General features: G+C 41.3%; 1 protein-coding gene across 5 annotated transcripts in view; it reads left to right on the top strand.

Annotated features, from left to right (window-relative positions):
- LOC115194743 (SH3 domain-containing protein 19) overlaps window positions 1-14012 on the top strand; it is a 45411-nt gene extending 31399 nt beyond the window's left edge. For 3 of the 5 annotated variants that reach the window (XM_029754653.1, XM_029754656.1, XM_029754657.1), the window contains 8 exons: window positions 5642-6167; window positions 6573-7257; window positions 10725-10949; window positions 11046-11104; window positions 11447-11685; window positions 13107-13289; window positions 13462-13553; window positions 13843-14012. In XM_029754653.1, coding sequence (XP_029610513.1) covers window positions 5642-6167; window positions 6573-7257; window positions 10725-10949; window positions 11046-11104; window positions 11447-11685; window positions 13107-13289; window positions 13462-13553; window positions 13843-13965 — 2132 coding nt within the window. In that variant the 3' untranslated portion in view covers window positions 13966-14012. The remainder of the gene's footprint in view (window positions 1-5641; window positions 6168-6572; window positions 7258-10724; window positions 10950-11045; window positions 11105-11446; window positions 11686-13106; window positions 13290-13461; window positions 13554-13842) is intronic. The other 2 variants (XM_029754655.1, XM_029754654.1) reach the window with 2 other exon arrangements.
- Window positions 14013-26275: the final 12263 nt, after the last annotated feature.

Raw genomic sequence — 26275 nt, 5'->3', positions numbered from 1 at the left:
GCAGAAAATCGTTACTGAAGACGGAGTCATCTATGATTCTCCGAATGATATTTTAAGAGGAAGCTAATTATTTTAGGCAGATGTTCACTTTTCCGTCTCATCCTTTCCACTGAATGAAGATTATGGTAAGGAATTCTTTCCAAATAATATAAAAAATGGAAAATTAACAAATGTACAGAAAGATCAGTGCGAAGGCCAAATAACAGAGGACAAACTTTTTGAAACTATTAAATCCTTTCAGTCTGGAAAAACCCCAGGGCTTGATGGCATACCGGTAGAGGTATATCAAGGCTTTTTTATATATACTAAAAGCTCCATTGTTAGATTGTTTTAACTACTCCTATAGAAATGGTAGTCTGTCAGGTACACAGCAGGAAGGTCTGATTTCTCTATTATTAAAACACTACCCAGATGGCAAATATAAAGACCCAGTCTATCTAAAAAACTGGAGGCCCTTTACATGTCAATGTTATGATGCAAAAATACTAGCAAAATGCATAGCACTCAGAATTAAAAGACTTTTACCTGGTATTGTTCATCCTGATCAGACAGGTTTTTTACATGGACGATACATTGGAGATTATATACGACAACTACTAGAAATAATAGAACATCATGAAACATATAATAAGCCAGGAATGGTATTTATAGCGGATTTTGAAAAGGGATTTGATAAAGTAAGACTGAATTGTGTTTATAAATGCCTGGGTTTTTGATAATTCTCTTTATAAAATGGGTAAATAATGTAAAGTAACCTCAGGTGTAAAATAGTAAATAACGGCTACTTCTCAGAGTTTTGAATTGTCAAGAGGAGTTAAACAAGGGTGTCCGCTGTCACCATATCTATTCGTTATGGCCAGCGAAATGCTAGCTATTAAAATCATATCCAATAACAACATTAGAGGATTAGATATCCAAGGTTTAAAACAAAGGTGACCATGTATGTCGATGGCTCAAGTTTTAAATTAAGTCCGCAAGCTAGATCTCTGCAATGTCATTGAAGATCTAGATAACTTTTCTGTACTCTCTGGACTAAAACCTAATTATGATAAGTGTTCAATATTACGTATTGGATCCTTAAAAAATACAACTTTTACATTACCCTGCATGTTTACCTATAAAATGGGCTGATGGTGAAGTAGACATACTCGGTATTCATATCACAAAATATATAAATAAGCTCTACACAATGAATTTCAATAGAAAACTTGTAAAAATAGACAAGATCCTGCAACCATGGAGAGGTAAATACCTGTCTATTTATGGAAAAATTGCCCTGATTAACTCCTTAGTCATATCTCAGTTTACTCACTTACCTATGGCGCTGCCTACTCCTTATTCGTTTGTCAAATCATATGAGCAAAAAATATTTCGCTTTATCTGGGATGCTTAACCAGACAAAATAAAGCATGCCTATCTATATAATGAATATGAATTGGGTGGGTTGAGATTATCTCTAAAAGATTCACTTATTCAAAAGTTTTACTTGAACCCTAAATGGTTCTCAAGTAGAAATGCTAAGATTACTAAGAAAAGCTCATCCATTGTTTTAAAAATTGCCTTTTTGCCTTTGTGCAGATTGCCATGTCTCATTTTCGATTAATTGAAAATTGTACTTTTTTCAAAGTATGTCTCTTTTTCAAATGAGCATTGCAGAGCTGGTTACAATTTTAATTTCATCCACCTGAAAAGAGAGAACAAATATTATGGCTGAACTCAAATGTGCTGGTTGATAAAATACCTGTATTTATGGGAAAGATGTTTGAAAAGGGTATTTTGTTCTTTCATTTGAGGACCAGGATGTTGACAATTATGCCATACAGATTGCAAAATAGTTGGGAAGAGATTTTTGATGTACCGATTCCATGGTACAGGGTGTATGAGTTGATATATAAAACAACGCATGATTCAAGACTTCGTGCTTTTCAGCTAAAATTATTATATAGAATTCTTGCCAGCAACAAAATGTTGAATATTTGGGGCATAAAATCATCGAAGCTCTGCAGATTTTGTTGTGAGGATACAGAATCAATCGACCATTTCTTTTGGTATTGCCCTCAGGTAGCTTGTTTCTGGTCCCAGGTTCAGGAATGGCTGAAAATGCATAGCATTGATCTAAAATTGACCCTAGAAATAGTAATGTTGGGAGATCAGGAGAGACCGGGTCAGTCAATTACTAATATACTAAAACTCTTAGTAAAAGTATTTTTCTTCAACTCGCAATCTGTGGATTCTATTCGATTAGATAAATTGTACATTAAACATCACAGCATAGTTGAAAGATATGTGTTGCGTAGAAATCCGAAGAGGACGGCCAACAGAGATAGATGGGATGGGCTGAGGGAAGCTGAGGGTTGGTATGTGGAACTGGAGACAAGTGGGAGTGGAGTTGCTGGGTGAGAGATAGAATGATGGCCAAAGAAACAAGTCAAAAATAAAGTCTAAATAAAACATAATAAAAAGTAAATTTGAATGACACTAAGTGGCAGTGTTTTTACAACTAATGCCGGTTTGCCTGAGGCTGATGCCGTGCAGGTGTTTGTACACATGCATATACACACACTCTCATTCAAATAAACACATGCAAGAACACACACATACATGTAATAGTGCCAGACATGCACACAAACACATACAGTTGGCGTTGCTGTTATGATTTTAGTTGTCCTTTTTCCATAGTTTTTTTTTTGTGTTTGCGGTTTTCTTCTGTCTTTTTCTTTTTTCTCTTTAGTTCATTCTCTTGGTTGTTGGTGCATTGGGCAGGTAGCCTAGTGGTTAGAGCGTTGGACTTGTAACCGAAAGGTTGCAAGATCGAATTCCCGAGCTGACAAGGTAAAAATATGTCGTTCTGCCCCTGAACAAGACAGTTAACCCACTGTTCCTAGGCTGTCATTGTAAATAAGAATTTGTTCTTAACTGACTTACCTAGTTAAATACAATTTATTGGGGGGGTTCTTGGGATTGGAATTAATTGTATATATTATTTTTTTCTTGGGGGGGGACTGTGGGAGGGGTCTCGAATGGTTGAGGGACAGCTATTGGGGAACTGTGGGGGGGATCTTGCAGGGTTCGGGTTCACGTTTTTTGGCCTGGTGGTAGATCGGCCAACATGCCCTTGAACAGAGCATTGACCCTGGATGCTTCTGTGTGTCGCTCTGAATGGGAATCTGTTGGACGACTGGGATGAGGTAGTTATGGAGCGGCTTCACTGCAAGTATATTGTATGTTTCGGATATTCAATAATAAAAATAATGAAAAATAAATAAATAATAAAAAGAAAGTATACAAATCCTAGTGGACAACCTGGTTCAGTCTGCTTTCCAACAGACACTGGGAGACGAGTACCAGAGCTCCAAGTCCAGGTCCAAAAGTCTCCTTAACAGCTTCTATCCCCATAAGACTGCTGAACAATTAATCAAATGGCCACCTGGACTATTTACATTGACTACTTTATTTGCAGGTAGGGGTAAAGTGACTATTTGCATAATCACTTTACCCCTACCAACATTACAAATGACCTCCACTAACCTGTACCCCCGCACATTAACTCTATACCCCCTGTATTCTTTGTTATTTTGTGTAACTTTTTATTTTTGTTTTTTACTTTAGTTATATATTATATTATAAAATATGTTCTTAACTCTATTTCTTGAACTGCATTGTTGGTTAAGTGCTTTTCACGGTAAGGTTGTATTCGGAGCATGTGACAAATTTGATTTGAAATTCACCTTTCAGCAGGTCAATAACCTAAAACACAAGGTCAAATATACACTGGAGTTTCTTTCCAAGACAAACTTGAATGTTCCTGAGTGACGTAGTTACAGTTTTGACTTAAATCGGCTTAAAAATCTATGGCAAGATTTGAAAATGGCTATCGAGCAATGATCAACAACCAACTTGACAGAGTTTGAAGAATTTTTAAAAGAATAATGGGCAAATATTGTACAATCCAGGTGTGCAAAGTTCTTTAAAGACTTACCCAGAAAGACTGTAATCGCTGCCAAAGGTGATTATTACATGCAGTGACTCAGGGGTGTGAATACTTATTTAAATTTAATATTTATGTATTTCATTTTCAATAAATTTGCAAAAAATGTATCTTAAACATGTTTTCACGTTGTCATTATGGGATATTGTTGTGTGTAGATGGGTGAGAACAAACATTTGATCCATTTTGTCTCTACCTTCTTGCCCTCTGCGCCCAGTAATGTTTGTACCATGTTTTGTGCTTCTACCATGTTTTGTGCTTCTACCATGTTTTGTGCTTCTACCATGTTGTTGTCATGTTGTGTTGCTACCATGCTGTGTTGTCATGTGTTACTGCCTTGCTATGTTGTCATGTGTTACTGCCTTGCTATGTTGTTGTCTTAAGCCTCTCTTTATGTAGTGTTGTGTTGTCTCTCTTGTCCTGAAATGTATCTTCTACCATGTTTTGTGCTTCTACCATGTTTTGTGCTTCTACCATGTTTTGTGCTTCTACCATGTTTTGTGCTTCTACCATGTTTTGTGCTTCTACCATGTTGTTGTCATGTTGTGTTGCTACCATGCTGTGTTGTCATGTGTTACTGCCTTGCTATGTTGTCTTAAGCCTCTCTTTATGTAGTGTTGTGTTGTCTCTCTTTGTGTAGTGTTGTGTTGTCTCTCTTTGTGTAGTGTTGTGGTCTCTCTTTGTGTAGTGTTGTGTTGTCTCTCTTTATGTAGTGTTATGTTGTCTTAGGTCTCTCTATATGTAGTGTTGTGTTGTCTCTCTTGTCCTGATGTGTGTTTTGTCCAATATTTCTATGTTTTAAGTTATTTTTTATTTTTTTTATCCCAATCCCCGTCCCCGCAGGTGGTCTAACCTTTTGGTAGACGTCATTGTAAATAAGACATTTGTTCTTAACTGACTTGCCTGGTTAAATAAAGGTTAAATAAAAATATATAAATAATTTTGAATTCAGGCTGTAACACAACAAAATGTGGAATAAGTCAAGGGTTGTGAATACTTTCAGAAGACACGATATCATTTCTGTGTATTTGATACCATAGCATTTGCTCCGTTCTTTTATGATCTCTCCTCTCTCCTCCTCTCTCCTCCCCCCCTCCTCTCTCCTCCCCTCAACAGCCTCCTCCTCATCTCTCCTCCCCTCCTCCTCTCTCCTCCCCTCAACAGCCTCCTCCTCATCTCTCCTCCCCTCCTCTCTCCTCCCCTCAACAGCCTCCTCCTCATCTCTCCTCCCCTCCTCTCTCCTCCCCTCAACAGCCTCCTCCTCATCTCTCCTCCTCTCTCCTCCCCTCAACAGCCTCCTCCTCATCTCTCCTCCCCTCCTCTCTCCTCCCCTCAACAGCCTCCTCCTCCTCTCTCCTCCCCTCCTCCCCTCAACAGCCTCCTCCTCATCTCTCCTCCTCTCCTCCTCTCTCCTCCCCTTAACAGCCTCCTCATCTCTCCTCCCCTCCTCCTCTCTCCTCCCCTCAACAGCCTCCTGTGATTATGCACATAACTTTACATGACTATAAACTGTGACTGTAATTGCATGTACTAAAATAAATGTTGAACCCTCTCCTCTCCCCTCCTCCTCTCCCCTCCTCCCTCTCCTCCTCCTCCTCTCCCCTCCTCCTCTCCCCTCCTCCTCCTCCTCTCTCTTTCCTGTGTCTGGGACAGCCCTACCAGAGAACAGGAGACCTTCTCTGGCGTCCAAACCCTCCATCCAGACTTTAATCCCAGCTCCAGTCCAGGCTACTCCCCCAACCTTAGCCCCATCTCCAACCCCAAACCCAGCCCCAGTGGGGTCTAGTCCCCCAGCCCCAGTGGGGTCTAGTCCCCCAGCCCCAGTGGGCTCTAGTCCCCCAGCCCCAAACCCAGCCCCAGTGAGGTCTAGTCCCCCAGCAACAAACCCAGCCCTAGTGGGGTCTAGTCCCCCAGCCCCAGTGGGGTCTACTCCCCCAGCCCCAAACCCAGCCCCAGTGAGGTCTAGTCCCCCAGCAACAAACCCAGCCCCAGTGGGGTCTAGTCCCCCAGCCCCAAACCCAGCCCCAGTGGGGTCTAGTCCCCCAGCCCCAGTGAGGTCTACTCCCCCAGCCTTACCCCCAGCTCCAGTGCGGTCTACTCCCCCAGCCTTACCCCCAGCTCCAATCCAAAGGAAAAGCCCACCGGTCTCCACAGAGTCTGAACCTCCTCTTCCTCCTCGGTAAGTCTGTATCTGTGTCCTGGACTCCTGATGGACAGTATAGTCCTCTTGGTTAGTGTCTCCTGATGGACAGTATAGTCCTCTTGGTTAGTGTCTCCTGATGGACAGTATAGTCCTCCTCTTGGTTAGTGTCTCCTGATGGACAGTATAGTCCTCCTTGTTATCATGTAGCTGCTCTCAAAGCAGTAGAAATGTAAAATACTATAATAATAGTATAATAACTATGAATATCTTTCTTTGTGTATTCCAGACCACACACACGTTTAACCTGTCTCTGTCTCTCTCTCTGTCTGTCTCTCTGTCTGTCTGTCTCTCTCTCTGTCTGTCTCTCTCGGTCTCTGTCTTTCTCTCTCTGTCTCTGTGTCTCTGTCCCTCTCTGTCCCTCTCTGTCTCTCTGTGTCTCAGACCCCAGGGAGGGGTTAAGATTCTCCCCCTCCGCCCCCCTCCCATAAAGACTGTTCCTGGTCGACCCCCACCTCCCCAGGCTGTCTCCGCCTCCTCTACCACATTAGCTAATCAGCAGACCCCTCCCCAGGCTGTCTCCGCCTCCTCTACCACATTAGCTAATCAGCAGACCCCTCCCCAGGCTGTCTCCGCCTCCTCTACCACATTAGCTAATCAGCAGACCCCTCCCCAGGCTGTCTCCACCTCCTCTACCGCATTAGCTAATCAGCAGACCCCTCCCCAGGCTGTCTCCACCTCCTCTACCACATTAGCTAATCAGCAGACCCCTCCCCAGGCTGTCTCCGCCTCCTCTACCACATTAGCTAATCAGCAGACCCCTCCCCAGGCTGTCTCCGCCTCCTCTACCACATTAGCTAATCAGCAGACCCCTCCCCAGGCTGTCTCCGCCTCCTCTACCACATTAGCTAATCAGCAGACCCCTGCCCAGGCTGTCTCCGCCCCCTCTGCTATATCATCCAATCAGCCATCCCCTCCCCAGGATGTCTCTGCCCCCTCTACCACATCAGCCAATCAACAGGCTGTCCCCACCCCCTCCAATCAGCCGCAGGTTCAGAGAGCACCAAAGAGAGGACCCCCTCTACCCCCCCGACCAAAGCCTGGACATCCCCTGTACAAGAACTACATGGTAAACACATATATCTACTGGCTGTACCCCCACTGTACTGTATATACAAAAGTATGTGGACACCCCTTCAAATTAGTGGATTTGGCTCTTTCAGCCACACCCGTTGCTGACATGTGTATAAAATCGAGCACACGGCCATGCAATCTCCATAGACAAACATTGGCTATAGAATGGATCGTACTGGAGAGTCTCAGTGACTTTCAACGTGGCACCGTCATAGGATGCCACCTGTCCGACAAGTCAGTTCGTCAAATTTATGCCCTGCTAGAGCTGACCCCCGGTCAACTGTAAGTGCTGTTATTGTGAAGTGGCTCGGCCGCAAAGTGGTAGGCCACACATGCTCACAGAACGGGGCCGCTGAAGTGCGAAAAAATCGTCTGTCCTCTGTTCCAAACTGCCTCTGGAAGCAACGTCAGCAAAATAACTGTTAGTCGGGAGCTTCACGAAATAGGTTTCCATGGCCAAGCAGCCGCACACAAGGCTAGATCACCATGCGCAATGCCAAGCGCATGGTGTAAAGCTCGCCGCCATTGGAGTCTGGAGCAGTGGAAACGTGTTCTCTGGAGTGATGGACGAACGAATCTGGGTTTGGCGGATGCCAGGAGAACGCTACCTGCCCCAATGCAGAGTACCAACTGTAAAGTTTGGTGGAGGAGGAATAATGGTCTGGGGCTGTTTTTCATGGTTCAGGCCCCTTAGTTCCAGTGAAGGGAAATCTTAACACTACAGCACACAATGACATTCTAGACAATTCTGTGCTTCCAACTTTGTGGCAACACTTTGGGGAAGGCCCTTTCCTGTTTCAGCATGACAATGCCCCCGTGCACAAAGCGAGGTTCATACAGAAATGGTTTGTCGAAATCAGTGTGGAAGAACTTGACTGGCCTGCACAGAGCCCTGACTTCAACCCATCGAACACCTTTGGGATGAATTGGAAGGCCGACTGCGAGCCAGGTCTAATCGCCCAACATCAGTGCCTGACCTCAATAATGCTCTTGTGGCTGAATGAAAGCAAGTCCCCACAGAAATGTTCCATCATCTAGTGGAAAGCCTTCCCAGAAGAGTGGAGGCTGTTATAGCAGCAAAGGGGGGACCAACTCCTTATTAATGCACATCATTTTGGAATTACATGTTCGATGAGCAGGTGTCCACATACTTTGTGTGTGTGTGTGTGTGTGTGTGTGTGTGTGTGTGTGTGTGTGTGTGTGTGTGTGTGTGAACTGTTGAATAAGTGCATTTAGTCTTAATTTTGTGTTTAAAAACATGCTCCGGAACTTTGGCGACTACTAAGATTTTTTTTTTTTTTTACGTCCCGCTTTGGCCGGAATATGTCTAATCTACACTGAACAAAAATATAAACACAGCATGTAAAGGGTTGGTCCCATGTTTCATGAGAAATAAAAGATCCCATAAATGTTCCCATATGCACAAAAAGCTAATTTCTTAGCTTACTTCTCTCAAATTTTGTGCACAAATTTGTTTACATCCCTGTTAGTGGGCATATTTCCTTTGCCAAGATAATCCATCTACCTGACAGGTGTAGCATATCAAGAAGCTGATTAAATAGCATAATCATTACACAGGTGCACCTTGTGCTGGGGACAATAAAAGCCCACTCAAAAATGTTCCGTTTTGTCACAACAACACAATGCCACAGATGTCTCAAGTTGAGGGAGCGTGCAATTGGCATGCTGACTGCAGAAATGTCCACCAGAGCTGTTGCCAGGGATTTGAATGTTCATTTCTCTACCATAAGCCACCTCCAACGTCATTTTAGAGAATTTGTCAGTACGTCCAACCAGCCTCACAACCGCAAACCACGTTTATGGCGTTATGTGGGCGAGCGGTTTGCTGATGTCAATGTTGTGAACAGAGCGCCCCATGGTGGCGGTGTGGTTATGGTATGGGGCAGGCACAAGCTAAGCTACGAACAATAAACACAACTGCATTTTATCAGTCACAATGCACAGAGATACCGTTTGGAGATCCTGAGGCCCATTGTCGTGCCATTCATCCGCCTCCATCACCTAATGTTTCAGCATGATAATGCACAGCCCCATGTCGCAATGATCTGTACACAATTCCTGGAAGCTGCAAATGTCCCAGTTCTTCAATGGCCTGCATACTCACCAGACATGTCACACATTGAGCATGTTTGGAATGCTCTGGATCGACATGTACGACAGCGTGTTCCAGTTCCCACCAATATCCAGCAACTTCTCACAGCAATTGAAGAGGAGTGGGACAACATTCCACAGGCCACAATCAACAGCCTGATCAACTCTATGTGAAGGAGATGTGTAGCGCTGCATGAGCCAAATGTTGGTCACACCAGATACTGACTGGTTTCTGATCCACACACCTACCTTTTACTTTAGGTATCTGTGACCAACAGATGCATATCTGTATTCCCAGTCATGTAAAATCCATAGATTAGGGCCTAATGAATTTATTTCAATTGACTGATTTCCTTATATGACCTGTAACTCAGTAAAATCTTAGAAATTGTTGCATGTTGCATTCATATTTTTGTTCAGTATATGAGCAGCATTACTGTCTTACCTCAATTAGCCACAAAATCCCTAGTTTGAAAGCGACGTTTTTTTCTGGAAGCTGTGCTGCGCCATTTTCCTACATCTGGGTCAGCCCCCTAGCGATTTGCGTTCTAGCCAATGAACTTCAGCCCCTCGCCATTTGAGCGACAGCTAGCAAGATGCCACACACAGCAGAGTGAGAGAGCAATGACGTGGTACACGTCTGTGCATATGTGATGTAACACGCAATTATGGGGACCACTTTTCACTCATTTACTCTACTTTCAGAACTGTCTGAAAAGTGTATATATATATTTGTTTAAGTACCAGAGAATCTCTTTAAGGTCAAGTTAAGGGTTAATGTTTGGCTTAGTATTTGTTATGGATCCCCCATAGGTTATTCCATTTCTTCCGAGATTCAATTTATTAATTTTTTTAACAATACATTCATTACAGAATTCACAACACTGGTATAATCAGTGTTAGCATGTCCGAAGGGTCTGGGTAGGTATAATCAGTGTTAGCATGTTAGCATGTCTGAAGGGTCTGGGTAGGTATAATCAGTGTTAGCATGTCTGAAGGGTCTGGGTAGGTATAATCAGTGTTAGCATGTCTGAAGGGTCTGGGTAGGTATAATCAGTGTTAGCATGTCTGAAGGGTCTGGGTAGGTATAATCAGTGTTAGCATGTTAGCATGTCTGAAGGGTCTGGGTAGGTATAATCAGTGTTAGCATGTTAGCATGTCTGAAGGGTCTGGGTAGGTATAATCAGTGTTAGCATGTTAGCATGTCTGAAGGGTCTGGGTAGGTATAATCAGTGTTAGCATGTTAGCATGTCTGAAGGGTCTGGGTAGGTATAATCAGTGTTAGCATGTTAGCCTTGCTCATTTACCTTTATTCCATTTAATGAACTCCTTTAAATGGGTGTGTCTTAGAAACAGGACGTCCTGGTTCTGTTGGAGAAGACAGACTCCGCCCACGATGACTGTCTCCTGGGGGAGGAGTCAGGTCGGGTTCAAGGGTCACACATTACTGTCACCACCCCTCTGCCTGACCAATCACAGCCTCCCAACGACCAACACAACCAATCTGATCCCGCCTCGGATGACAAGAGCCAATTGAAGCCTCCCTCTGAATACAAGAGCCAATCAGAACCTCCGGTAAAATACGCCACATATATCCTTGCAAAAATATTTGTTTTATTTTTTCTTATTTCATCTTTCTATTTTGCATTATCTCTCCATTTCCTCCTTTAGTCCATCCTCCCATCTCAGACCAGTGTAGAGAAGACCCAGCCGGTTACAGCACCTGTCAGGTGAGATACGCAGACAGGCAGACAGGCAGATAGACAGGCAGACAGACAGACAGACAGACAGAGGACAGACAGACAGACAGACAGACAGACAGAGGAGACACAGACAAGACAGACAGACAGAGGACAGACAGACAGACCAGACAGACCAGACAGACAGACAGACAGACAGACAGACAGACAGACAGACAGACAGACAGACAGACAGACAGACAGACAGACAGACAGAGGAGACACAGACAGACAGAGGACAGACAGACAGACCAGACAGACCAGACAGACCAGACAGACAGACAGACAGACAGGACGGTGGTGAATTGTTATTCCGTCTCTGTGTGTGCGTAGCGGTCCGAGGTGTGTGGCGCGGTTCGACTACGAGGGTGAGGAGGAAGACGAGCTGACCTTCTCCGAGGGTGACGTCATCGCTCTGACGGAGGTGATTGATCAGGAGTGGGGGCGGGGTCAGATCCACGGGCGAATAGGAATCTTCCCCTTGGCCTTCACCGAGATCCTGGAGGAACCACCCCCGTCGGCAGGGTTACAGCCCGTTGTCGTGACAACCAAGAAGACAACTGAATCCTCAGGTGAGCGATACCCAAAGTCCTTGAATTATTCAACTGGAAGACCTTGATTAGACTTTAACCTTTCCATTTTAGTTGTTTCCTTCTTGACCAAAGCCAAACATAATAGACCTACATAGATTTGGCCAACTGGATTCTAGTGGAGGGCTGAATGTGTTGATCCTATAGTCTTGTCTTTCTGTCCTGTGAGGCTGGTTATCCTATAGCCTTGTCTTTCCGTCCTGTGAGGCTGGTTATCCTATAGCCTTGTCTTTCCGTCCTGTGAGGCTGGTTATCCTATAGCCTTGTCTTTCTGTCCTGTGAGGCTGGTTATCCTATAGCCTTGTCTTTCTGTCCTGTGAGGCTGGTTATCCTATAGTCTTGTCTTTCTGTCCTGTGAGGCTGGTTATCCTATAGTCTTGTCTTTCTGTCCTGTGAGGCTGGTTATCCTATAGTCTTGTCTTTCTGTCCTGTGAGGCTGGTTATCCTATAGCCTTGTCTTTCCGTCCTGTGAGGCTGGTTATCCTATAGCCTTGTCTTTCTGTCCTGTGAGGCTGGTTATCCTATAGCCTTGTCTTTCCGTCCTGTGAGGCTGGTTATCCTATAGCCTTGTCTTTCTGTCCTGTGAGGCTGGTTATCCTATAGCCTTGTCTTTCTCTACTGTGAGGCTGGTTATCCTATAGTCTTGTCTTTCTGTCCTGTGAGGCTGGTTATCCTATAGCCTTGTCTTTCTGTCCTGTGAGGCTGGTTATCTTATACCCTTGTCTTTCTGTCCTGTGAGGCTGGTTATCCTATAGTCTTGTCTTTCTGTCCTGTGAGGCTGGTTATCCTATAGTCTTTCTGTCCTGTGAGGCTGGTTATCCTATAGTCTTTCTCTACTGTGAGGCTGGTTATCCTATAGCCTTGTCTTTCTGTCCTGTGAGTCTGGTTATCCTATAGCCTTGTCTTTCTCTACTGTGAGGCTGGTTATCCTATAGCCTTGTCTTTCTGTCCTGTGAGGCTGGTTATCCTATAGTCTTGTCTTTCTGTCCTGTGAGGCTGGTTATCCTATAGCCTTGTCTTTCTGTCCTGTGAGGCTGGTTATCCTATAGTCTTGTCTTTCTGTCCTGTGAGGCTGGTTATCCTATAGCCTTGTCTTTCTCTACTGTGAGGCTGGTTATCCTATAGCCTTGTCTTTCTGTCTTGTGAGTCTTTTGAGAGTAGATAGTTGACCACATAGACAGGTTCATTAGGAGCAGGGTTAATGGTTAAATGTGAAACGGATCCTCTCTCTCACCAGCAGAGGGTCTGAGTGGAATGTTTGTTCACACAGAACACCCTTTAGTTAGCTGAAGATTGTGTGTGTGTGTGTGTGTGTGTGTGTGTGTGTGTGTGTGTGTGTGTGTGTGTGTGTGTGTGTGTGTGTGTGTGTGTGTGTGTGTGTGTGTGTGTTCGTTCTCTCTCAGACGTCCCAGACCAGTGGGTTGTGGCTCTTCATGACTTCTCGGGTCAGACTGCAGAGGATCTGTGGTTCCAGCAGGGGGCGCTGATCAGAGTAACACAGCGTGTGGACGCAGACTGGACCAGAGGAACACTGGACGGACGGGAGGGACTGTTCCCCACTACCTTCACACAGACCTGTAACACAGGTAACACACAGATGCTGATCTGGGGTCAGTTATTGCATTTCCCCTACTAATGGTTAAGGTTTGGGGGGAGGGGAAGCTGATTCTAGATCAGTCCCTAAGGGAGGCTTCATCACGGGGTAACATGCACAGGACGCACACAGAGTTTAACCATATTTTCTGCTCCTCTCTGCAGCTCAGCCAATGACGGGCCAGCCTGTGGCCAGGGGCGTGGCCAAGGTCCTGTTTGATTTCAGTGGAGAGAGCGAAGATGAACTCTCACTGAAGGTAGGTCTAGGTAGATGAAAGTAGGTGAAGGTAGGTCTAGGTAGATGAAAGTAGGTGAAGGTAGGTCTAGGTAGATGAAGGTAGGTCTAGGTAGGTGAAGGTAGGTCTAGGTAGGTGAAGGTAGGCTTGCTCAGCACTTTGTGAGTGTGTGTTGTTATTTTGTCACAAATGAAGTAGCAAGTCTAATGATTTGAGTACTTACTCTCTCCCTCTCTCTTTCCCCCCTTCTCTCCCTTACCCCCCCCCTCTTTCCCTGTCTTTTCCGCTGTCTCTCTCCTCTCTCCCCCAGGCAGGGGAGGTAGTAACAGGGGTGGTGACAGTAGATGAGGAGTGGTATCTGGGGGATGCAGGAGGGAGGCGAGGCCTGGTCCCCAAAAACTATCTGAAACTGCTTCCTGACAGCTGCAAATAGGACTATGTACACTATGTGATAGATATATATAAACTACATTGCTATAAGTATGTGGACAGCCCTTCAAATTAGTGGATTGGGCTATTTCAGCCACACCCGTTGCTGACAGGTGTATAAAATCGAGCACACCGCCATGCAATCTCCATAGACAAACATTGGCAGTAGAATGGCCCGTACTGAAAGAGCTCAGTGACTTTTAACGTGGCACCGTCATAGGATGCCACCTGTCCGACAAGTCAGTTCGTCAAATGTCTGCCCTGCTAGAGCTGATCCCCGGTCAACTGTAGGTGCTGTTATTGTGAAGTGGTCTGTAAAGCTCACCCCCATTGGACTCTGGAATAGAGGAAACGGGTTCTCCGGAGTGATGAATCATGCCAGGAGAACGCTACCTGCCCCAATGCATAGTGCCAACTGTAAAGTTTGGTGGAGGAGGATTAATGGTCTGGGGCTGTTTTTCATGGTTCGGTCCCCTTAGTTCCAGTGAAAGTAAATCTTAACGCTACAGCATACAATGACATTCTAGACGATTATGTGCTTCCAACTTTGTGGCAACACTTTGGGGAAGGCCCTTTCCTGTTTCGGCATGACAATGCCCCCGTGCACAAAGGGAGTTCCATACAGAAATGGTTTGTGGAAATCGGTGTGGAAGAACTTGACTGGCCTGCACAAAGCCCTGACTTCAACCCATCTAGCACCTTTGGTATGAATTGTAAGTCCCCTCAGCAATGTTCCATCATCTAGTGGAAAGCCTTCCCAGAAGAGTGGAGGCTGTTACAGCAGCAAAGGGGGACCAACTCCAAATGAATTCCCATGATTTTTGAATGAGATGTTCAACGAGCAGGTGTCCACATACTTTTGGTCATGTAGTGTATATATGAATATGTGCCTTCAGAAAGTATTCATACCCCTTGACTTATTCCATAATTTGTTTTACAGCCTGAATTCAGAATTGATTAAATCGTTTTTTCTCATCAATCTACACACAATACCCCATAATGACGTCACAATACCCCATAATGACATCACAATACCCCATAATGGCATCACAATACCGCATAATGACATCACAATACCCCATAATGACATCACAATACCCCATAATGACATCACAATACCCCATAATGACAAAGTGAAAACATGTTCATAGAAATGTTTGCAAATTTATTGAAAATATCTAATTTACGTAAGTATTTACACCCCTGAGTCAATACTTTGTAGAAGCACCATTGACAGTTAGCTTTCCACATGTGGATTGTGTAACATTTTCCCATTTATAATTTTCAAAAATTTTCAAGCTCTGTCAAATTGGTTGTTGATCATTGCTAGACAACCGTTTTCTTGACATAGATTTTGAAATAGATTTAAGTCAAAACTGTAACTCGGCCACTCGGGAACATTAAAGTCGCCATTGGCCTTATGGTGAAATCCCTGAGCGGTTTCCTTCCTCTCCAGCAACTAAGTTAGGAAGGACGCCTGCATCTTTGTAGTGACTGGGTGTATTGATACACCATTCAATGTGTAATTAATAACTTCACCATGCTCAAAGGAATATTCAATGTCTGTCTACCAATAGCTGCCCTTCTTTGCGAGGCACTGGAAAACCTCCCTGGTCTTTGTGGTTGAATCTATGTTTGAAATTCACTGCTCAACTGAGGGACCTTACAGATATATCTGTATGTGTGGGGTACAGAGATGAGGTAGTCATTCAAAAATCATGTTAAACACTATTATTGAACACAGAGTGAGTCCATGCAACTTATGTGATTTGTTAAACACATTTTTACTCCTGAACTTATTTAGGCTCCTTGCCTTAACAAAGGGTTTGAATACTTATTGACTCAAGACATTTCAGCTTTTAATTAATTTGTAAACATTTCTCTAAACATAATTACACGTTGATATTATGGGGTATTGTGTTTAAGACCAATGATAAAAAATTTCAATTTAATAAATTTTTTAATTCTGTCTGTAACACAACATGTGGAAGAAGTCAAGGGTGTACATATATACTGAGTATACAAAGCATTGCTCTTTCCATGGCAGAATGACCAGCTGAATCTTGGTAAAAGCTATGATGCTTCAGAGGGTGAATGGGCAAGACAAAATATTGAATTGCCTTTGAACAGGGGTATGGTAGTAGGTGCCAGGCGCACTGGTTTGTGTCAAGAACTGCAACGCTGCTGGGTTTTTCACGCTCAACCGTTTCCTGTGTGTATTAAGAATGGTCCACCACCCAAAGGAGGGCCAACCAACTTGACACAACTGTGGGAAGCATTGGAGTCAACGTGGGCCAGCATCCCTGTGGAACACTTTTGACACTTTGTAGAGTCCATGACCCGACGAATTGAGGCTGTTCTGAGGGCAAGATCGGGGTGCAATTGAATGTTAGGAAGATGTTCCTAATGTTTTGTCCACTGTGTATATAACAGGTCTGTGTGGGTGTGTGAGGTACAGGGACTGAGAGAGAAAGTGTTTAAGTGAATGAATTAATTAATTAATGTGTTCTAGTACGGATGTGGTTCATGAGCATTCTGTTTACATCTCAGTATGATAAGGAATAGATAGAAAACAGTTTGGCAAACTACCCTCCATATTGACACTAAACTGTCCTCCATATTGACACTAAACTGTCCTCCATATTGACACTAAACTACCCTCCATATTGACACTAAACTACCCTCCATATTGACACCACACTGTCCTCCATATTGACACTAAACTACCCTCCATATTGACACTAAACTACCCTCCATATTGACACTAAACTACCCTCCATATTGACACTAAACTGTCCTCCATATTGACACTAAACTGTCCTCCATATTGACACTAAACTACCCTCCATATTGACACTAAACTATCCTCCATATTGATACTAAACTACCCTCCATATTGACACTAAACTGTCCTCCATATTGACACTAAACTGTCCTCCATATTGACACTAAACTGTCCTCCATATTGACACTAAACTGTCCTCCATATTCACACTAAACTACCCTCCATATTGACACCAAACTGTCCTCCATATTGACACTAAACTACCCTCCATATTGACACCAAACTGTCCTCCATATTGACACCAAACTACCCTCCATATTGACACCAAACTACCCTCCATATTGACACCAAACTACCCTCCATATTGACACCAAACTACCCTCCATATTGACACTAAACTACCCTCCATATTGACACTAAACTACCCTCCATATTGACACCAAACTACCCTCCATATTGACACCAAACTACCCTCCATATTGACACCAAACTGTCCTCCATATTGACACCAAACTACCCTCCATATTGACACTAAACTACCCTCCATATTGACACCAAACTGTCCTCCATATTGACACTAAACTGTCCTCCATATTGACACTAAACTGTCCTCCATATTGACACTAAACTGTCCTCCATATTGACACCACACTGTCCTCCATATTGACACCACACTGTCCTCCATATTGACACCACACTGTCCTCCATATTGACACCAAACTGTCCTCCATATTGACACCAAACTGTCCTCCATATTGACACTAAACTGTCCTCCATATTGACACTAAACTGTCCTCCATATTGACACTAAACTGTTCTCCATATTGACACTAAACTGTTCTCCATATTGACACTAAACTGTTCTCCATATTGACACTAAACTGTCCTCCATATTGACACTAAACTGTCCTCCATATTGACACTAAACTACCCTCCATATTGACACTAAACTGTCCTCAATATTGACACTAAACTGTCCTCCATATTTACACCAAACTGTCCTCCATATTGACACCAAACTACCCTCCATATTGACACCAAACTACCCTCCATATTGACACCAAACTGTCCTCCATATTGACACCAAACTGTCCTCCATATTGACACCAAACTGTCCTCCATATTGACACCAAACTGTCCTCCATATTGACACCAAACTACCCTCCATATTGACACCAAACTACCCTCCATATTGACACTAAACTGTCCTCCATATTGACACTAAACTGTCCTCCATATTGACACTAAACTACCCTCCATATTGACACCAAACTGTCCTCCATATTGACACTAAACTGTCCTCCATATTGACACTAAACTGTCCTCCATATTGACACTAAACTGTCCTCCATATTGACACCACACTGTCCTCCATATTGACACCACACTGTCCTCCATATTGACACCACACTGTCCTCCATATTGACACCAAACTGTCCTCCATATTGACACCAAACTGTCCTCCATATTGACACTAAACTGTCCTCCATATTGACACTAAACTGTCCTCCATATTGACACTAAACTGTCCTCCATATTGACACTAAACTGTTCTCCATATTGACACTAAACTGTTCTCCATATTGACACTAAACTGTTCTCCATATTGACACTAAACTGTCCTCCATATTGACACTAAGCTGTCCTCCATATTGACACTAAACTACCCTCCATATTGACACTAAACTGTCCTCAATATTGACACTAAACTGTCCTCCATATTTACACCAAACTGTCCTCCATATTGACACCAAACTACCCTCCATATTGACACCAAACTACCCTCCATATTGACACCAAACTGTCCTCCATATTGACACCAAACTGTCCTCCATATTGACACCAAACTGTCCTCCATATTGACACCAAACTGTCCTCCATATTGACACCAAACAACCCTCCATATTGACACCAAACTACCCTCCATATTGACACTAAACTACCCTCCATATTGACACTAAACTGTCCTCCATATTGACACTAAACTACCCTCCATATTGACACCAAACTGTCCTCCATATTGACACTAAACTGTCCTCCATATTTACACCAAACTACCCTCCATATTGACACTAAACTACCCTCCATATTGACACTAAACTACCCTCCATATTGACACCTCACTGTCCTCCATGTTGACACCGCACTGTCCTCCATGTTGACACCGCACTGTCCTCCATGTTGACACCAAACTGTCCTCCATGTTGACACTAAACTACCCTCCATATTGACACTAAACTGCCCTCCATATTGACACCACACTGTCCTCCATGTTGACACCACACTGTCCTCCATATTGACACTAAACTACCCTCCATATTGACACTAAACTGTCCTCCATGTTGACACCACGCTGTCCTCCATATTGACACCAAACTGTCCTCCATATTGACACTAAACTACCCTCCATATTGACACTAAACTACCCTCCATATTGACACCACACTGTCCTCCATGTTGACACCACACTGTCCTCCATGTTGACACCACACTGTCCTCCATATTGACACTAAACTACCCTCCATATTGACACTAAACTACCCTCCATATTGACACTAAACTGTCCTCCATATTGACACCAAACTACCCTCCATATTGACACTAAACTACCCTCCATATTGACACTAAACTGTCCTCCATATTGACACTAAACTACCCTCCATATTGACACTAAACTACCCTCCATATTGACACTAAACTACCCTCCATATTGACACTAAACTACCCTCCATATTGACACCAAACTACCCTCCATATTGACACCAAACTACCCTCCATATTGACACTAAACTACCCTCCATATTGACACTAAACTACCCTCCATATTGACACCAAACTACCCTCCATATTGACACCAAACTACCCTCCATATTGACACCAAACTGTCCTCCATATTGACACCAAACTACCCTCCATATTGACACTAAACTACCCTCCATATTGACACCAAACTGTCCTCCATATTGACACTAAACTGTCCTCCATATTGACACTAAACTGTCCTCCATATTGACACTAAACTACCCTCCATATTGACACCAAACTGTCCTCCATATTGACACTAAACTACCCTCCATATTGACACCAAACTGTCCTCCATATTGACACTAAACTGTCCTCCATATTGACACTAAACTGTCCTCCATATTGACACTAAACTGTTCTCCATATTACATCTCAGTACTTTACTTTGGTGCCAAAATGGCAGCCGTTGTAATTCTACATCTGAAACAGTTTGTTGAATCCTGTTGAATCTATCCCAGTATCAGAATATCACCAGCAAGCCAGCCTTACAGCACAGTGCTTTTCAACCGTAGAAATAGAATTACTAGAATGGTCCATCCACATTCAAGTCTATGGGTCTGTGACAGGCGGTGCCTTGTCTGAAGGGCTATTAACCATTCCAGTGATTTTTTTGTATTTCTTTGTTTTTAACCTGGTACCTACCTGGTCATGTATTTCATAAGGTAACCTAGTGGTCACTTTAACAGCTTTCTATGGGGGGGGGGTGAATCCTAACTTTCACTTCGGTCTAATTTTCATTCAGTCAGTGAAAATGTGACTTAAAGTGGAGGTTGGTTAGTATTTTCTTTCTGTGTTTTAACTGCTTTGTGTCATTACATACTGTATAACTGGATGTTCCATACAGGCTTTTAAAATCGAAATAAACATGGTTTAATACGAAGCTTCTCGGGTGGTTGGCAAAAGACAGGAAGTCCAGTCGTCTACAAGTAACAATCAACGACCAGTTGTCAAGATGGCGTCTTTTATTCTCGCTTGTTTGATGTATTGTTGCAGATACAAACCGTAACAACTCCCAGACACACAATACATCTCTTCGTCATGCTTTTCTAAATACAGTAATAATCAAATTAAACTACTTTACTATAATATTTCACCTTTCTTATAACTGTAAAATAAATATAATCATACTTGGTGACAGTACATAATTGGCCCCATTTCATTTAATTGATGACATTTTCTGCCCAGCGTCTTCTGAGACACCATTCAAAATGTCCACTGTCTTTTTACAACTTCAGCTTTACGGACGAGGTGATGTCGTCCCTCTGTGACCAAGAGAAAGTGGGTTTTATTTCAATTCTACGAGATCATTTACTATTGTTTGATAGTGAGAGCTCTGAATTCGGCCTGATAATATGAGTGAGATGAGGCTGTCTGCCGTAAAGTCACCAGAGCTGGAAGCTTCCCGACCAGGAGCGGAAACAGAAAATGTCATGTGTTGCTCCCCTATATACAAACCAGGTGTCCCATTTCACATACTGCGTTTCAGATGCGAGCGGAGAATGGTATGTGAGGCGGGACAACCGGGGCAGTCACCGACTGCACAGCAATTAATGTTGCACCGTTCACAGAGCGCTCTGTTACACAACAGAGTCCGTCAGCGGAGCGGAGCCCGTCCGGTCCACTCCCAATGTCGCTCCAGTAACGCTCACATCAACTCATCTATTTATGTGCTGCTATATATGGTCCCGTGTGGCTCAGTTGGTAGAGCATGGTGTTTGCAACGCCAGGGCTGTGGGTTCGATTCTCACGGGGGACCAGTACGGAGAAGAAGGACTAAAAAATGTATGAAATGTATGCATTCACTACTGTAAGTCGCTCTGGATAAGAGCGTCTGCTAAATGACTAAAATGTCAAATATATATATAGCCCCTTGCTTTAGCTACTGTTCATGGACTTCACTAAATAGTTTCAGAAAGAAACTGATAAAAAAAAAACACACAGGTGCAAAAATCAAGGTGATTTACCAAGAGGGAGTGTGGTGACGTAACGTCCACAACTAAAGAATCACCGTGGAATCTGAAAAGACACGTATAACGGTGTACTTACCACGGTGGGCGTGCTGACGGAAAGGCACGAGGTGGGTAGATAACGAAGTGTGTCATTGTAGCAAAATATTTATAAACCAAAAAATCGGATGTCTTCACAAAGTTACCTTCATTAATGTTCTATTTATTTATACAAAAGGACATAATTGATTTTGGCCCAATAGGCCTGGCATATTCCCACGTTCAAGGAGCTTTCTGTTTTGATTGGGTTCTTTTTAAAACATCTCTGCCAAGAGTGTGTTTACCGTCCCCGGTGGCTCTGCCAACACAGAGAGGATATTCGCTGCTGCTCACCGGCTCTCCCGGTACCGTCCCACGAGCCTGAAGCCCCAGACTGATGTTTCTAAAAAATGAATTCAAAAAGGCACCGAGCCTAACGAGGCATCCCCCCCCCCCCTGTTTAAATGTGTCTTTCATTCAGAGTAAATCACAGCTTATATGCGCACGTTTTTTTGTTGTTAGACTATAATGATTTAATACAACTAAATGTTTAAATGCCGCGCGCTTTATGTCCCTACCAGCATATTGTATCACACTCGCAAATTCTTCACAATGTATTTCTTTGTAGACTACAGCCTTGAAATAATAATAATAGCCTAAATAATTCATTTTTGTACCTTCTTAGTCTCCCTGTTTGTCTCCTGACCTATTCAGAGTGTTTATATGCTGTTTAATATGACATGTAGCCTATTCAGAGTGTTTATATACTGTTTAATATGACATGTAGCCTATTCAGAGTGTTTATATACTGTTTAATATGACATGTAGCCTATTGAGTGTTTATATACTGTTTAATATGACATGTAGTCTATTCAGTGTTTATATGGTGTTTAATATGACATGTAGCCTATTCAGAGTGTTTATATGGTGTTTAATATGACATGTAGCCTATTCAGAGTGTTTATATGGTGTTTAATATGACATGTAGCCTATTCAGAGTGTTTATATGCTGTCTAATATGACATGTAGCCTATTCAGAGTGTTTATATGGTGTTTAATATGACATGTAGCCTATTCAGAGTGTTTATATGCTGTCTAATATGACATGTAGCCTATTCAGAGTGTTTATGTGGTGTTTAATATGACATGTAGCCTATTCAGAGTGTTTATATGCTGTTTAATATGACATGTAGCCTATTCAGAGTGTTTATATAGTGTTTAATATGACATGTAGCCTATTCAGTGTTTATATGCTGTTTAATATGACATGTATCCTATTCAGAGTGTTTATATGGTGTTTAATATGACATGTATCCTATTCAGAGTGTTTATATGGTGTTTAATATGACATGTATCCTATTCAGAGTGTTTATATGCTGTTTAATATGACATGTAGCCTATTCAGTGTTTAATATGACATGTAGCCTATTCAGTGTTTAATATGACATGTAGCCTATTCAGAGTGTTTATATGCTGTTTAATATGACATGTAGCCTATTCAGAGTGTTTATATGCTGTTTAATATGACATGTATCCTATTCAGTGTTTAATATGGTGTTTAATATGACATGTAGCCTATTCAGAGTGTTTATATGGTGTCTAATATGACATGTAGCCTATTCAGAGTGTTTATATGGTGTTTAATATGACATGTAGCCTATTCAGAGTGTTTATATGGTGTTTAATATGACATGTATCCTATTCAGAGTGTTTATATGTTTAATATGACATGTATCCTATTCAGTGTTTAATATGGTGTTTAATATGACATGTAGCCTATTCAGAGTGTTTATATGTTTAATATGACATGTATCCTATTCAGAGTGTTTATATAGTGTTTAATATGACATGTAGCCTATTCAGAGTGTTTATATAGTGTTTAATATGACATGTATCCTATTCAGAGTGTTTATATAGTGTTTAATATGACATGTAGCCTATTCAGAGTGTTTATATGTTTAATATGACATGTATCCTATTCAGAGTGTTTATATGCTGTTTAATATGACATGTAGCCTATTCAGAGTGTTAATATGGTGTTCAATATGACATGTAGCCTATTCAGAGTGTTTATATGGTGTTTAATATGACATGTAGCCTATTCCGAGTGTTTATATGCTGTTTAATATGACATGTAGCCTATTCAGAGTGTTTATATAGTGTTTAATATGACATGTAGCCTATTCAGAGTGTTAATATGCTGTTTAATATGACATGTATCCTATTCAGAGTGTTTATATACTGTTTAATATGACATGTATCCTATTCAGAGTGTTTATATGCTGTTTAATATGACATGTATCCTATTCAGAGTGTTTATGTGCTGTTTAATATGACATGTATCCTATTCAGAGTGTTTATATGCTGTTTAATATGACATGTATCCTATTCAGAGTGTTTAAAAGCTGTTTAATATGACATGTATCCTATTTAGAGTGTTTATATGCTGTTTAATATGACATGTATCCTATTTAGAGTGTTTATATGCTGTTTAATATGACATGTATCCTATTCAGAGTGTTTATATGGTGTTTAATATGTTTATATGCTGTTTAATATGACATGTATCCTATTCAGAGGTTTAATATGCTGTTTAATATGACATGTAGCCTATTCAGTGTTTATATAGTGTTTAATATGACATGTATCCTATTCAGAGTGTTTATATAGTGTTTAATATGACATGTAGCCTATTCAGAGTGTTTATATAGTGTTTAATATGACATGTATCCTATTCAGAGTGTTTATATAGTGTTTAATATGACATGTATCCTATTCAGAGTGTTTATATAGTGTTTAATATGACATGTAGCCTATTCAGAGTGTTTATATAGTGTTTAATATGACATGTATCCTATTCAGTGTTTATATAGTGTTTAATATTACATGTAGCCTATTCAGAGTGTTTATATAGTGTTTAATATGACATGTATCCTATTCAGAGTGTTTATATGCTGTTTAATATGACATGTATCCTATTCAGAGTGTTAATATGGTGTTTAATATGACATGTATCCTATTCAGAGTGTTTATATGCTGTTTAATATGACATGTAGCCTATTCAGAGTGTTTATATGCTGTTTAATATGACATGTAGCCTATTCAGAGTGTTTATATACTGTTTAATATGACATGTAGCCTATTCAGAGTGTTTATATGCAGTTTAATATGACATGTATCCTATTCAGAGTGTTGTTTAATATGACATGTAGCCTATTCAGAGTGTTTATATGGTGTTTAATATGACATGTAGCCTATTCCGAGTGTTTATATGCTGTTTAATATGACATGTAGCCTATTCAGAGTGTTTATATAGTGTTTAATATGACATGTAGCCTATTCAGAGTGTTAATATGCTGTTTAATATGACATGTATCCTATTCAGAGTGTTTATATGCTGTTTAATATGACATGTATCCTATTCAGAGTGTTTATATGCTGTTTAATATGACATGTAGCCTATTCAGAGTGTTTATATGGTGTTTAATATGACATGTATCCTATTCAGAGTGTTTATATGCTGTTTAATATGACATGTATCCTATTCAGAGTGTTTATGTGCTGTTTAATATGACATGTATCCTATTCAGAGTGTTTATATGCTGTTTAATATGACATGTATCCTATTCAGAGTGTTTAAAAGCTGTTTAATATGACATGTATCCTATTTAGAGTGTTTATATGCTGTTTAATATGACATGTATCCTATTTAGAGTGTTTATATGCTGTTTAATATGACATGTATCCTATTCAGAGTGTTTATATGGTGTTTAATATGTTTATATGCTGTTTAATATGACATGTATCCTATTCAGAGGTTTAATATGCTGTTTAATATGACATGTAGCCTATTCAGTGTTTATATAGTGTTTAATATGACATGTATCCTATTCAGAGTGTTTATATAGTGTTTAATATGACATGTAGCCTATTCAGAGTGTTTATATAGTGTTTAATATGACATGTATCCTATTCAGAGTGTTTATATAGTGTTTAATATGACATGTATCCTATTCAGAGTGTTTATATAGTGTTTAATATGACATGTAGCCTATTCAGAGTGTTTATATAGTGTTTAATATGACATGTATCCTATTCAGTGTTTATATAGTGTTTAATATGACATGTAGCCTATTCAGAGTGTTTATATAGTGTTTAATATGACATGTATCCTATTCAGAGTGTTTATATGCTGTTTAATATGACATGTATCCTATTCAGAGTGTTAATATGGTGTTTAATATGACATGTATCCTATTCAGAGTGTTTATATGCTGTTTAATATGACATGTAGCCTATTCAGAGTGTTTATATGCTGTTTAATATGACATGTAGCCTATTCAGAGTGTTTATATACTGTTTAATATGACATGTAGCCTATTCAGAGTGTTTATATGCAGTTTAATATGACATGTATCCTATTCAGAGTGTTGTTTAATATGACATGTAGCCTATTCAGAGTGTTTATATGGTGTTTAATATGACATGTAGCCTATTCAGAGTGTTTATATGCTGTTTAATATGACATGTAGCCTATTCAGAGTGTTTATATAGTGTTTAATATGACATGTAGCCTATTCAGAGTGTTAATATGCTGTTTAATATGACATGTATCCTATTCAGAGTGTTTATATGCTGTTTAATATGACATGTATCCTATTCAGAGTGTTTATATGCTGTTTAATATGACATGTAGCCTATTCAGAGTGTTTATATGGTGTTTAATATGACATGTATCC

Source organism: Salmo trutta, chromosome 5 (genome assembly GCF_901001165.1).
Source record: "Salmo trutta chromosome 5, fSalTru1.1, whole genome shotgun sequence".
Lineage (NCBI taxonomy): Eukaryota > Metazoa > Chordata > Actinopteri > Salmoniformes > Salmonidae > Salmo > Salmo trutta.
The sequence above is the reverse complement of the archived record's forward strand: the minus strand, read 5'-3'. Positions and strand labels throughout refer to the sequence as shown.